Consider the following 14,964-nt stretch of genomic DNA (forward strand, 5'->3'; position numbering starts at 1 on the left):
ACGGAGGGAAGTCCGAGTGCTGGGAGGAAGGCGGCATCAAGTAGAACCTCAATTAAACTGCATGTTCGGGCTTTCTCTACAAGTCCCTGTTCTTCTCTCTTCTCTCTCTCTCTCTCTCTCTCTCTTTCTCTCTCTCTCTCTCTCTCTCTCTCTGCCTTTTCCTTTCTACAGAAGTCTGAGTTCTCTCGAGAATGCATTCCTCCTGCTTTCCCCTCGCGTCCAAGTCAATTCTGTTCATAAAAAACTCTCTTGCTGGGGGCTGGAGTGATAGCACAGTGGGGAGGGCGTTTGCCTTGCACGCGGCCGACCCGGGTTCAAATCCCAGCATCCCATATGGTCCCCTGAGCACCGCCAGGGGTGATTCCTGAGTGCATGAGCCAGAAGTGAACCCTGTGCATTGCTGGGTGTGACCGAAAAAAAAGCAAAAAAAAAGAAAAAAAAAAACCAAAAAAAAAACCAACTCTCTTGCTTCACACAAAAATTAAAAACAAACAAAAAAACACAACTACATAGTCAAATACATTCCCGATTGGCTGGAGAAGGGGTGGGTGGCTCAGTGGTAGAGCACTTGTCTTGCATAGGTGAGGCCCTGGGTTCAATCCCTCCCTGGCAGGGAGAAAAAATAGAGGTGAGGAAAATAGGAGAGAGGGAGGGGGGAGAGAGGGAGGAAGAAGGCAGGAGGGCAGGAAGGACTGAGAAAAGGAAGAGCGAAGGATGAAGGAGTGGAGGAAGGGGGAGGATGGGAGGATGGGAGGAAGGAGGGAGATGAGGAGGAGGCTGCTGACCAAAGAGCAGGCCAACCTGAAGGCGTCTGTCACAGCCACCGAGGCAGGCCCAGACAACTGGTCAACCCGTCAGCCTCTAAGTCTGCCTCCACACCTGCCTACGACAGTTTTTAAACTTTTGGTGGCGTGAGTCCCTCTGGGGAAAACAGTCGAACAGGTACGTGAGCAAGCCAGTAAATTTTAAGAAATAATAATAATGGCGACTCTGATCAGAGAGGGCAACGCAGTCAGGCATGAGGCGCTCAGGGCAGGTTGGGGGCCGGGCCGGCAGCTCAGCTGGGCGCTCAGACCCGAGCTGAGGGCAGCCCCCCGCCCCACCCCTGCACTACCAGGCACGGCACAGAAATCAAACAGGAAAAGAAAACGGCGAGAAAGGCCAGAGGAGCGACACACGGGGGACGCTGCCCTTCCATCTGCAGGGGCAGGCCCGGGTCAGAACACAGACACCGCACAGGAAGATACCGCATCTCTGGGCCGTGAGGCCACGCTTGGTCCTGACCCGCCTCTTCATTCCTCGCCGGTCTCCGACCTCCTCGCGTAGGGAAGATCAAGGGCTTTTCTTTCCACAAAGCGAGAAGTTAGGGGTCTAAGCGCATTGCTCGGGGGGCTGCTCTGAGACAGCTTTCCCGACTCCGAGCAGGGGTGGGGGGTGGGGGGCCTCCCGGAACAGACACCTTCCAGCCCTCACGACAGAGCATTTCCCATTTCTCAGGGGAGGCTCGGGAATGCTTTGTGCTCGAGCTCCGGGAGCCGGGGCGGGATCGGGCTCACGCGAGTCCTGGTGTGAGCGTGTCCCGGCCTCGTCTCCAGCAGCCCGGGGCCCTGGGGCCCTCCCCGTGCAGGGGGGAGCCGCAAAGGCCTCCATCAGACCCCTCAAGACTGGTGGCAAGAAGGGCAGAGGGGGAGAAACACTGTCTCCCGCCGATCAGAATTCCACAGTCAGTGGGGCTGGAGCAATAGCACAGCGGGTAGGGCGTTTGCCTTGCACGCGGCCAACCCGGGTTCGATTCCCAGCATCCCATATGGTCCCCTGAGCACTGCCAGGGGTGATTCCTGAGCGCAGAGCCAGGAGTAACCCCTGTGCATCGCCGGGTGTGACCCAAAAAGAAAAAAAAAAAAAATCCCACAGTCAGGCCAGAGCCTTAGCGCTGCGGGGAGGGCGCTTACCTCGCACACGGCTGGCCTGAGTTCAATTCCCGGTGACCCCGTGGGGTCCCCCGGGGTGACCCCCTGAGTACAGAGCAAGGAGCGAACCCTGAGCACTGCCAGCCAGCTGCGGCCCCCAAAAAGGACAAATATCTCGGCTTCTCTTCTCGGAGGGCTCGTGGGCTAGGTACAGGTCACCGGCTTTCTAAAGGCAGACACGGGGCCCGGGAGGTCACCCAAAGGGCCCGCACATGTGTCTTCCGTGAGTGAGGCCCTAGGTTCGATCCCTGCCCTCACACGCCCCCGCCCGCGTGGAGGGGGGCCAAGTATCACCAGCAAGTGACCCCCTGGCTCGCAGGCCCTGCTGGGTGACCCCTTCCCAGCTTACCCTCGGGCGGGGGGTGAGTGTGGCGGGCGGGCACCGGGAGGGCTGCAGGCTCGCACAGAGTGAGCGACACAGACGGGCACGGACCTCCCGCCCCTGAATAAGGCGACGAGGCTGAGACCCAGAGCGCCAGCCGAGAGACTGCGGAGAAACACAGAGCGTCCACAGACGGCGGGGAGTAACCAGCCACCTGACGGGGCGGGGGCGAGTGCCGAGGTGGAGGGCGGTCGCCAGGAGGAGGGGGTGGGGCTGAGAGGCGGGGAAGGACAGGCAAGAGGCCGTGAGCAACAGCACTGAGACCACAAGCAAAGCTTACGTGCCTTACACAGAGAGAGGCACACACTCATACATGTACATTGCATAGAACATATGTGTACATATAAATACTGAAAGAAAAGGGCCAGGAGGGTCATGCCATGGTTTGGAAGCCGGCTCCACGTGCTGGGGGGAAAGGCAGCTGGGATGGAGAAGGGACCACTAAGAAAACGATGTCTGGAGGGGTCGCCCGGGACGGGAGATGTGTGCTGAGAGTAGACCAAGGACCAAACACGATGGCCTCCGATAATCTGTTTTGCAAATCACAATGTTCAAAATTAGAGAGAGTAAGAACTAAAGTACCTGCCACAGAGGCAGGGGGTGGGGTGGGGGTGGGAGTGGCGGGTGGGACACTGGGAACAATGGTGGTGGGAAATGTGCACTGGTGGAGGGGTGGGTGCTCAAGCACTGTGTGACTGAAATGTAATCATGCAAATATGTAACTGTATCTCCGGTGATCCAATAAAATTTCTTAATAAAAAAAAATACCATGGGGCCAGAGCGATAGGACAGCGGGTAGGGCGTTTGCCTTGCATGTGGCCGACCCAGGTTCAATCCCCAGCATCCCATATGGTCCCCTGAGCACCACCAGGAGTGGTTCCTGAGTGCAAAGCCAGGAGTAACCCCTGAGCATCACTTGGGTGTGACCAAAAAAGCAAAAAAAAAAAAAAAAAAAACCAAGAGGGGCCAGAGCAAAGTACCAGCGGGAAGAACACTTGCCTTACACGCACCTGACCTGAGTTCCACCCCCACCACCCCAGTATGGTCCCCTGAGGCCACGAGGAGTGAGCCCCGAGCATAGAGCCAGGAGTGAGCCCTGAGCACCCACAGGCTGGAGGATGCAGTTCCAGAAACTGCCATCGATGAGGAGCCCACAAGGTCACTCCAGTGAGTGCTCAGGGCTGACTCCCGGCTCTGTGCTCAGGGATCACGCCTGCCTGGAACCCACGGGCCCCTGACTCTCCCTGCCTTTGCCCTGGCTTTGCGATGCCTGCCCTTGTACTGAGGGAGGGAGGGAAGGAGGAAAGAGGGGAAAGGAGAGAAAGAGAGAGGGGGAGGGAGAGAAAGGGGGAGAGAACACAGAAAGAACCCTTCCTCTCCTCATCTGAAGGCCACCACCCTCTGCCCACGACATGGGCTCTGTACACGCTCCCCAACATCAGATGCACACTGAGGTTAAGTTTAAACACAGACAGTGCGGTGGACACACAGTTCTGTCCACAGCAACTGGATTTGTCCCCCCTTTCTGAATAGGCTCCTACATGGGAGAAATTCTGGAGGGTTGTGTCCAAAGGGTGTTTGCCATCTTTCATAGGGTACTAAATACCGTGGGGGTGGGACAGGTGGGGGTGGGAACCGTAGATGGACGGGCTCAGGCTGGGGAACGGCCCGGGAGTCGGAGCAGCTCTGCCTTGAAAACCGTCCGGACAGGTGAGAGCCAGGCACTGTAGTACTGACGTACCGATTTGCTCGAGCGGGCACCAGTAACGAGCAGAAGGGATACTCTCGGTAGCTTGCCGGGCTCTCAGAGAGGGAGGGAGGAATCGAACCTGGATTGGCCGCATGCAAGGCAAAAGCCCAACCTGCCGTGCTATCTCTCCAGCCCATGAGAGCCACGAGGGAATGAATTTGGGGGCAAATGACAGTGCCGTGGGGAAGGATTTTTGCCTTGCACGTGGCCAGTCCAGGTTCAATCCGCGGCCTCCCGGCTTGTCCCCCAGCACCATCAATAGTGATTTCTGAATGCAGAGCCAGAAGTAACCCCTGAGCAGGGCCGGGTGTGGCTCCCCAAAAAATATATTATCAATCAAATGAAAGGACTAGAAAGATAGAGTAGGGGTAGGGCGCCTGCCTTGCAGGCAGATGACCCGGGTTCGATCCCGCATACCACGTATGGTCCCCCGAGCACAGCCGGGAGTGATCCCTGAGCACGGAGCCAGGAGTGAGCCCCGAGCACTTCTGGGTGTGGCCCAACAGCGTGCCCCACCCCCCACCCCTTCTCCAAACCAAACCACCCCAAAAATACAGAAATCAAGTGGAGGCTGAGCCTCGCCAAACCGCAACCCGTCAGGAAATCCGTCGCCAAAGGCATGCTGCAGGAGGCGGCCGCTCTGGGCCATCCTGACCTGCAGAAGTCAGTTACGGGGTCACCTGGGTCGAGATTCAGCCTTGCTCTCCCTGTCGTCAGCCTGCAGGACATGTCATCAGGACATGTCCCGTTTTTCACTACCCCCGTGTCCCTGACTCTCCCAGCACAAGGCCACGCTCTCTCTCTCTCTCTCTCTCTCTCTCTCTCTCTCTCTCTCTCTCTCTCTCTCTCTCTCTCTCTCTCTCTCTCACACACACACACACACACACACACACACACACAGTGACACAGAGGGAAGTGACCACATACATCAAAGCCAGCAGAGCTGGTGCGACGGTGAGTCAAACTATACCTAGTCAATTTGCAGAAGAGTGGACAAAAATGAATTTGCGAAGGAGGTGCCAGAAAGGGGTGGGGTGGGGGCGCAGTGGGCCATTGGCGGGGGTCACTAATGCTGATGGGGGATTTGGAGCTGGGGCAATGAGTGCCCGGAATCCCGTTACTGGAAGCTGTCAGTCACGGCACCCCCCCCCCCCGCCCCCCATTATTTGAATAGCGGCTTGTGGCGATGCAGTCACGGCTCAGCTCTGAGGTGCTGCTGGTATCAGGGGAGCTGGACACACCGGCCCAGCTCTGTGCTGGGGGACGGGTCCCTCCCAGCCGTGCCCACCAGGGCAGCCTGTGAGACCAGAGCAGAGAAGACAGCCAAGGACAGGGAATCGGGGAGAGGCCACGGGAGGACCAAGGACCACCGGCTGGTGCCACAGAACAATCTAGAGAGAGCAGAGAAGGGAGGGGTGGGGAGGAGGGGACGACAGGGGTAGGGGGCAGGGGAACGCATGTCTCTCTACCCTGGCACTCAGGACAGGGGCTGCCTCTTCCCCTGCGGAGACAAGGGGTGCAGGACGCAGCTGAAGTGCCTGGGGTCCGGGCGGCCAGAGCCCCAGACAGATTCTGACCATCACTCTCTCATGCCACCCAGGAAAAGCGCAGAAGCTGGGGCCGAGGTGGACCCCCACGCCGCAGGGTGGGGGTCCTGACGACACCTAGGGAACAGGCGTGCCCACGAGCCCCTCCTTCCGGGGCGCCCCCCACCCCACCCCGCGCACCTACCGCTGCCGTCCCGAGCACCCCGGCCCGGCGCGCCTTGTCTCCCGTCCACGCGTTGCTCCGGGCGCCCGCGTCGCAGGAACCCCTCCGCAAAACGCAGCCTCTGCGGGGGCTCCGGCGACGCTCGGGGGACCCCATCGGGCGCCCCCGGCCGCACGTGCCACCGGCCCGGCCCGGCGGCTCCGGCCGAAGTGCCCGCGCCCAGGCGCACGTGCGCGCACCCCGGCTCCGTCTGCCGGAAACGGCAGGACCTCAAGAAGGGGGGCCCATCTGGCGCTCCCGAACTAGCCCGGGGTGGCGAGGCAGATCCACACCCATCTGGGGGCTCCGCCCCTCCCCCCCACCCGCGGGCTCCCGAAAACCTCCTTTCACGCACCCGAGCCCAATGGTTAAAAATAAAACCATTTTTCCTTTTGACTCCTTGCACCTGAGACAGTTTTCTTTTCCCCTTTGCTCTACATTTCTTCCCCCTCCACCACCGACCCCCCCGCCCCCCCGAGTCCCCAACACTAACCAGGAGCCATTAGTAAGAAAAAACCCAGCCAAGTAAAAGACTAGGATGTAAAAGGACTGAATAATTCACCATTGCCTGGCAAAAGCTTCAACATAAAAGCAAGAAAGAAAAAAAAAAAAAACCTAACTCCACGCCCTGCCAAGGATTAGTCTGGGAGCGAATAAGCCCCAGAAAGCTGACTTTGGAACCAAATACTTTAACTCCAGTTCCCCTCTCTCCGTGCATTAATCCCCGGCATTCTCCCACGTACAGACAGACACCTCATAATTTAAACTCCAGGTCACTCATTATCCACTGAAGCACGCAGGCTCTGCAGAGCACAGGCACAGAGAGAGACAGACGTTGGATTTACAAATAAAGACACGCTCGCGTGCCGTCAAACCACTCGGTAATTAAGCAAGGTATCATTTACCAGGCAGGAGGCGATCAATAGTTCTGAATCCTCTTTTGTCCAGGGGTAGGCTGGATATTCAAGGACGTTACTCTCGCCGGGCTGTTTGCACATGTAAGCGCAGTTCCTCTCGAAAACCATGCGAATTCCCTTAAACAGGACCACGCTGGTGGTGCAACCCATGTCCGAGGTGTGGCCGCTCCGGTCTCTAGCCAGCTTGAATCCACAGCACCCTCATCTTCCCCGGCTCTTCAGAACCGTCTGCCCCTGGACCATCTTCCTGACAAGGCAGTGCAGACACCCGAACAGCAGGGAAATGTCGAGCTGTCTTACCCACAGCCTGACCAAAAAAAAAAAAAAAAATCGCGGCTCTGGGTGTGAGCGGGAGGGAGGTGCAGTGCTCACCTCGGGGTGCCCAGACCTGCAGGGTATACCGCTCCCCCGGGGGGAGTGCTCTGCCGCTCAGCCCGCAAACAGACTGACATGTGGCCGGGAGAAGCCGCCCACTCAAGCCATTTGCTTGGGATCGGCTGAATCTCAGAACCTGCCCAAAAAAGAAAAAAAAAAAAAACCGGGAAAGCCGATGCCAGACAGCCGCCCCACTGCAGAGGCTGCTGAAGGCTCGGAGAATCCCCCGGCGGGGAGAAGGCGCTCTCCCAGAATGCTCAGCCCAGCAGCGAGAGGAGCAAACCTTTTTTTCCTTGACCTAAATATGCTGTTTGTTTAATCCTGCATCCGCGTGGAGGAGAGAGGGTGGGAAGGCAGGGGGGGAGATCCAAAACCGAGTGGAATCGCCGAGATGCTGCTGCTGCTATGGAAACACGTGTGAGCCCACTTCAAACCACCTTGCGCCGGAGTGGGTGCGGGCTGCCGGCAGACGCCAGGGAGGGAACCTGCCGGGCGAGCCCGAGTCCTGCCCACTTCTGCGCCCTGCGGGCGGAGGGTGACGAAGGACTCTCTCACCCCTGGAACCCGGAGCTGCAGCTGAGAACGGGGCCAGAGGGTGCCCCTGCTCCTTCCGACGCAGTGCTCTCCCATGCCAAGGCAAGCACGCCGCCAAGCTCTTGGGGGCAACCAGGCCACGACGCCTGGTGCAGGAATAAGCCCCGGCCTTGGCTGCAGGTGGCGCTGGGCCCCTCACCCTTCACGTGTCTCTGGGAGCAGCTGATTGGGAAAACTGTCACTGACTGGGAAAATTGTCACCGGCCATTAAGCTGACTCATGCCATCCTCCTCCTAAAGAGTGAAAAACTATGTAAAAAGGGAAAAAAAAAAGATTTCAGAGAACAGGAGCAATAGTGCACGGGTGGAGCATCTGCCTTGCACGTGGCTGACTTGGGTTCGATCCCCGGCATCCCCTATGGTCCTCTGAGTACCACCAGGAGTAGGAATAACCCCGGGTTTGGCCCCAAAAAGCCAAAATAAATAAATAAATAAATATTGTGATTGATACAGAGAGACCCCCCCTGCCCCCCATGCCTGCCCTTAGAAATCTGGGGCTTATTTTTCTAGGTCACGCCTTATGTCCTACGGCACGAGTCTGCATCCTCTTTTTCTAGATTTCCAGGTCAGTGTGAGTCGAGATGAAGAAGCCGAGGGTCGGTGAGAGAAAGCCGCGTGTGTGGTGGTGAGAGCAGATCTTTGGCAAACCCCGCGCAAGCACAAATTCAACATTTCCCTCTGGGGGCAGGGGGCAGGGGGCAGGGGCAAATAAGGAGGCAAAAAAAAAAAAAACCACCCTAGACTTCCTTTATCTTGTGCATTTGTACACAAAGTGCATCTAATAATCAAGAAATAAAAGAAGAAGAGGGGCCAGAGCACGAGAACCGCGGGTAAGCGCTGGCCTCGCACACGGCTGACCCAGGTTCGACGCCCCCCCGCCCCCGGCACTTCATAGGTCCCCGAGCCCACCAGGAGTGACCCCTGAGTGCAGAGCCAGGAGTCAGCCCCGGTGTGACCCGCCCCCAAAGGAGGCGAGTTCCTGGCCATCTGCCAAAACCAGCATAACCACATAAGGTTCAACCCCGTCCAGGACAGTCCGGAAGGCGCAGTGGCTGGACAGTCGAGGGGTCAAGTCCCTGACTGTGGGCGGCCAGTGACCCCCACCCCTGCTCCCCAGACACCACACGGTCTCCAGACATAGCCCTGGAGTTCCGGAGTATCTCCAGGTGGCCCTGTAATCCATCCTCGAACCCTCACACGGAAGCACCAGCCCAGCTGACTGGGAATTGCCAAGAGGGGTATAGGGGCTCCCCTTGCACCTCTTGGGGAGACACTAAATTAAATCAAATCCTTTCTTTTTTTTTTTTTTTTTTTGGCGGAGGCTGGCACACCCGGCAATGCTCAGGGATTGCTCCTGGCTATGTGCTCAGGAATCACCCCTGGTGGCACTCAGGAGACCATACAGGATGCCAAGATGGAACCCAGGTCAGCCACGTGCAAGGCAAGTGCCCTACCCACTATACTATCTGTCCGGCCCCTCAAATCAAACTTTTAGAAAGGTTGACAAATCATTGATCTAGAGTGTTCTGGCTCTGAATGGCGATTTCATTAAACCAGCACGAGGACGCTTAAGGTTCAACCAGACACTGAGGAACTGAGTTCCCACACGACATCACGGAGCCAGCAAGAAAATCATGTGGAAACCGTCAGCCCAGAAACGGAGGATGAGGTTATAAAAGCATTAATTCACTGTCTGAGAATCCAGAAAGTTAATCAATGAATCTAACTCCCATGCCGTAAGAGTCATAACTCATAAAGCTCATTGGATGTAACTGAAAGTGTCCCCAACAATATAAACTTGATGGATGAGGCCATGGTAGACACATCCTGGTATGCAAATCAGGGACACCAAAGATGATGTTCTTGAACCTTACGAAGGATTAGAAATGATAACCATGCAGCCCTGAAGCTGCTTGTGTGTTCTATTTGGTTCTTAACAAAAAAAAAAAAAAAAACTAGATTAACAGTTCAGAGAACATGAAAACTGAACCACCTCCTGTCTTTCAGTGGAACATTAACGAGCATCAAGCCATTATATAAATTTCATTTTGTTTTGGTTTAGGGGCCACACCCGGCTGTGCTCAGAGCTCTCCCCTGGCTCTGTGCCCGGGATCCGTTCTGGCAGTGCTCGGGGGACCATAAACGATGCTGGGTTTCTTATGAGGGTCAGGGTCACAAATAAGAGAAGCGCCTTGCCCTCCGCACTCTCTCTCTGGCCCCAGTTCTATCCATTTTAAAGAGCCATCATTTTCCAACCAAGAGAAGTAGTAAATAAGAAAAAAAAAAAGCAACGAATTCAAGAAGGCCAAAGTAATAGAAGCATGACACTATAAATCATTCAAGATGCAGAGCTTCACTCATTTTTCTGAATTCGAATGGTGGCAGGTTGGCCCACGACGATAACATCACGGAATCCATCAGGAAAGGGAATTGAGAGAGGGAAAGGGGAGTTACGGCGGCTCTGCCCTCACCTACAGAGCCCGTATTTCAACTTGAGGCTCGTGTACACTCTGTTTTTAATTTTTTGTGAAAGGAATGTTTTATTTTCTATTTTAATTACAGAAAGTTTGTCTTTTACTGATGTCTTTTTAAATTTATTATGCATCTTTATTATATATTTTTAATTTATTGTCCTAATTTTTTCTATTATTTACTTTTTTATTGAATCACGGTAAGATACAGTTACAAAGCTTTTATGTTTGAGTTTCAGTCATACAATGATCGAACACCCATCCCTCCACCAGTGCACATTCCCCACCACCACTGTCCCCAGTATCCTCCATCCCACTCCTCCCCCTGCCTCCATGGCAGACAATTTCCCCCATACTCTCTCTCTACTTTGGGGCATTAGGTTTGCAATACAGATACTGAGAGGCCATCACATTTGGTCCTTTGTCTACTCTCAGCACACATCTCCCATCCCGAGTGATTCCTCCAAACATCCCTGACTTAGTGACCCCTTCTCTATCCCAACAGCCTTCTCCCCCAGCTCATGAGACAGGTTTCTAACAATGGGGCAATCTCCCTGGCCCTTGTCTCTACTGTCCTTGGGTGTCAGTCTCATAGTATGTTATTTTATACTCCACAAACGAGTGCAGCCCTTCTACGTCTGTCCCTCTCTTTCGGACTCACTTCACTAAGCATGATACTCCCCATGTCCTGTGTATACCCTTAACCAGCACCTCAAGTGAGCACAACTCCTGAGACAGGCCAGGACGCCTTTCGAGAAGCAAGTCCAAGCCCTTCTCTCCAGCTGATAACGACACAGACTCTCCCATCGCCAGCCACAGCCCTGCAGGGGCTCCAGGCCCACCCCTCGGAATGTCCAGCAGGAAGGCACAGCCCCTCCGTGATTACTCCGCCCTGAAGGAACGGAATACAGCCGTGCAGAACGACAGGAAGGGGGCCGGGCCCCGCAGCAGAGTAAAGGCAGCCAGCCTGGAAAGGACCCTGGCTGCAGGGTCTGGGGAGAGAGGGGCCCCCAGAGCCAGCCCTCGGCTTTGGGGGAATGTGGATTCGCGTCGGAGTAGGGGCTGCTGAGGACGCAGGAAAGTGAGTGGACAGCGGCTAGAAGGCCTGCCTCAGTAGTGCTGGCGGTTCAGGTCCTTTCTTCCTTCTGCTCCCCCTCTGGGGGCGCCCAAACGCAGTGGAAGCTGGCTCCCTCCGTGGGGGCCTGGGGCTAGCCCAAACCTCTGCCCCGAACCCTAACTCCAGCCCCTGGGCCCCCAACCAGTTTCCCTGCCCAAAGGAAACTTTCCAAAGCCCTTTGAGACTTATTTGGGGCCTCCTCCTGCTCTCCCGGCGGAATTCAGTATGTGGGCAATAAATCTTTGGCACACGTGTGTGTGTGTGTGTGTGTGTGTGTGTGTGTGTGTGTGTGTGTGTAAGCCTACGTGTTGACTGTTAACATCCAAAGCAAATACGTACAAGGACCAAGGCACCAGTGCAGACTGAAACAGTGTAACAATGACACCTTAATTGATAGGCCGACCTACTCCAGGCTGTGACTGAAACAATGTAACAATGACAGGGGTAGTAATTCACAGGCAGACCTACTCCATGGTCTGTGACTGAAACAATGTAACAATGACATGGTAATTCACAGGCAGACCTACTCCAGATCTGTGACTGAAATAGTGTAATAATGACAGGGGTATAATTCACAGGCAGACCTACTCCACCATCTGTGACTGAAACAGTGTAACAATGACAGGGATAATTCGCAGGCAAACCTACTCCAGGGTCTGTGACTGAAACAGTGTAACAATGACATGGTAATTCATAGGCAGAAACAGTGTAACAATAACAGGGGTAAGACCTACTCCATGGTCTGTGACTGAAACAGTGTAACAATGACCCGGGTAATTCACAGGCAGACCTATTCCACGAAATAGTCTGTGCTTCCAAGACCCGGCTGGAGCTGTGGCCAGGTGATTGGGGTGAAGCACAGCGCAGAAACTGGGACTCCGCAGCCTCCGCCACGGGCACATTCCAGCATTTAGTTCAAATCTTTCATGATCCTCGTGTCGATGTGAAAACACCATCTCCAAGTGGGGAAGAAGCATAAATGGGTGAGCAGTGCACAATACCTGCCTGGGTCATTTTTAAAACGAGTGCAAGAGAACGAGTGCAGGAGAGTTGGTTTTCAAGTCATCAAAAGGTGTGTAATAAGAAAGAGACACGCGGCTGCCTCTCTACAATAGAGAGGGGGAAGATGCAGCTTTTCTAAATAGTCCCATAGTTTAAAAAGAAAAAAAAAAAACACCCCCATGCTGGGGGTAAGGGGAGTTGGGATAGAGAAGAGACCACCAAGTCAATGATGATTGGAGGGATCGCCTGGGACGGGAGACGTGTGCTAAGAGTAGACCAAGGACCAACCACGAAGGCCTCTGAGCATCTGCACTGCAAACCACAGTGCCCAAAAATGACCCGCACTCCGAGGAGGCCGCAACAGTGCGCCGGGGCTGAGACAGATTCCAGGAGCTCTCCGGGAAAACCGCTCTGCCCCTAAAAGTCGGACGGGGCCGGAGCACGAGCCCTCGGGGAGGGCATCCCCCTTGCAGGCTCAGTCCCCAGCATCGCTTGTGGTCCCCCGAACACAGGGAGGAAGAACTTCCAATGCAGAGCCAGGAGCCACCCTGAGCGGTGCCGGGTGTGACCTCCAAACAAATCAACAGAATTGGATAGAGACGAACCCTGCCAGCCCCCTCGGCCAGCCACAGGGCCCTGAGGCCAGCGAGCCCAGGAGAAGTCGCTGAGACGAATCAGAACCAGGCGTACTGCCTCCCCCAGGGAGCACAAGCCCCGAGTGACGCTGAACAGGCTCTCAGCGGCCCCCAGGCAGGGCGAACACCCTCCCCACCCCGCAGCCCTCCTGCCCGGCACTAGTAAGGGCCGAACCTACCCGGAAGGGCTCTACGGAGCGGCCACGTTCCCAAGCCCAAAGCCGCTGAGCGGCTGAGCCTCTGTCCCCCAAGCAGGACCCCGTGTCAGAGGGGGCAGCGCTGGGTGGGGAGACGCTTCTCAGGGGCTGCCCCCACAGAAGAGGGGGCGCACAGCCCACCAGCGAGAGAAACGGGCCTCTGAGGAGAGGAAGGCCCCGGGCGGTGCAGCCCTGTGGGGTATCAGCTGGGATGGGTGAGAGGGGACAGGGGAGGAGCGGGGAGAGGGGAAATGTCCGGACATGCACATGGGCAGGGTGCACGTGTGTGCACATGTATGTGTGTATGCATGTTCACGCATGTATGAACATGTGTGCCTGTGCATGTGTGTAGATGCATGTATTGCATGATCATGTGTGTAGATGTGTGTTTGCATGATCATGTGTGTACATGTGTGTGCATGCACGTGTACGTGTGCACGTGTGTGCATGCACATGTGTATTACGTATGTGTGGGTGTATGTTTGTGTCGGTGTGTACCCATGTGTGTGCACATATATATTATGAATGTGTGTGCATGTGTGTATGCGTGACTGTGTGAGGGTGTGTACACATGTTGCCTGTGCACATGTGCGTATGCACACATATGCATGTGCTTATGTGCACATGCGTGCTTCTCTGCCCATACAGTGTCAGAAGACGGCGGATTTAGGGATGCATGAATGAAACCTTCCTAGATAGGGCGAGCTCAGGGGAACAGCGTCAGCGGTTTGGCAAACAGATACATTGTGTTAGGCTGGAACAAAGAGTTGTTTTTGTTGCACTGTGGCTGCGCTTGTGGAAGGGTGGGTCCGGGTGGTGAGCAGCCAAATGGGAGGGCCGGGAGCTGAGCTCCAGCTGCCAGTCCAACCCCACCCTGGCCTCTTGCTGGGTGAAGCCAGAGCCTCTGAGAGCCCCGAGGTGGCCCCACCAGGGGGCGCCAGAGGGAGCCTCCAGCTGGGGGAGGAGCCGCTCAGGGGCGTCCCAGCACCTGTCCATCCGCGCAGCCACTGAAGCAGGTGTGCAACCCTCCCAGCACCCAACATAACCGTCCCCCACAGCCTCCCTCAGAAGGACCCACACCTGGGGCCGGAATATAGGAGGGCCCTTGCCTTGCGCACGCTGGCCCAGGTTCGAGCTCCGGCATCTGACAGATTCCCCGAGTATGGCCAAGAGTGACCCCTGAGAGCAAAGCCAGGAGTCACCTTGGAGCACTCCCCCAGAAGGAAGAGAGAGATGGCAGGGGGAGGGAGAGAGGAGGGGGAGGGAGGGGGGATGGAGGGATGGATGGAGGGAGGGAGGGAAGGAGGAAGGGAGGAATGGAAATGGAGGGACAAGGAAGGAAGGAAGGAAGGAAGGAAGGAAGGAAGGAAGGAAGGAAGGAAGGAAGGAAGGAAGGAGGGAGGGAGGGAGGGAGGGAGGGAGGGAGGGAGGGAGGGAGGGAATGTTACTTCTTTGGGGCAGAGACGGATGCTCTAGAATCAGATCCGGCACCCACCTGCCAATGGCCAGGCTGTGGCCTCACCCGGGAGTGCTAAGGTATGTAGCGTCTAAAGGTACGTAAAGCCGACAGCTGACGCCGCGAGACACCAGCTGGGAGTGTGGAGAATGGGCTGGCATGGGCAACCGGCCACGAGCCACCTCCCCACCTGACAGCTGAGGGGAGACAGAGTGGGTTTGTATCTGCACACGCTGCCCTCACGTGTGCTAAATCCCGCACGCCTAAGAAACACACCTTTCCCGCCTCCCATGCAGACACCACAGAGTTGCTCCACCGGACGGCAGTCCACCACGATGCAAGAGGGTTCG

General features: G+C 56.1%; 1 protein-coding gene across 14 annotated transcripts in view; it reads right to left on the reverse strand.

Annotated features, from left to right (window-relative positions):
- The window catches only part of DOCK9 (dedicator of cytokinesis 9), a 237,162-nt gene that overhangs the window by 166,318 nt on the left and 55,880 nt on the right, over window positions 1-14,964 (reverse strand). For 2 of the 14 annotated variants that reach the window (XM_055146199.1, XM_055146202.1), the window contains exon 1: window positions 6,757-7,261. The exons of 5 other annotated variants lie outside the window; for them this stretch is intronic. In XM_055146199.1, coding sequence (XP_055002174.1) covers window positions 6,757-6,918 — 162 coding nt within the window. In that variant the 5' untranslated portion in view covers window positions 6,919-7,261. Of the gene's footprint in view, window positions 1-5,833; window positions 6,045-6,756; window positions 7,280-14,964 lie in introns of those variants that run through there. 7 more of the 14 variants (XM_055146171.1, XM_055146181.1, XM_055146227.1 and 4 more) reach the window with 7 other exon arrangements.

This window comes from Sorex araneus, chromosome 1 (assembly GCF_027595985.1).
Source record: "Sorex araneus isolate mSorAra2 chromosome 1, mSorAra2.pri, whole genome shotgun sequence".
Lineage (NCBI taxonomy): Eukaryota > Metazoa > Chordata > Mammalia > Eulipotyphla > Soricidae > Sorex > Sorex araneus.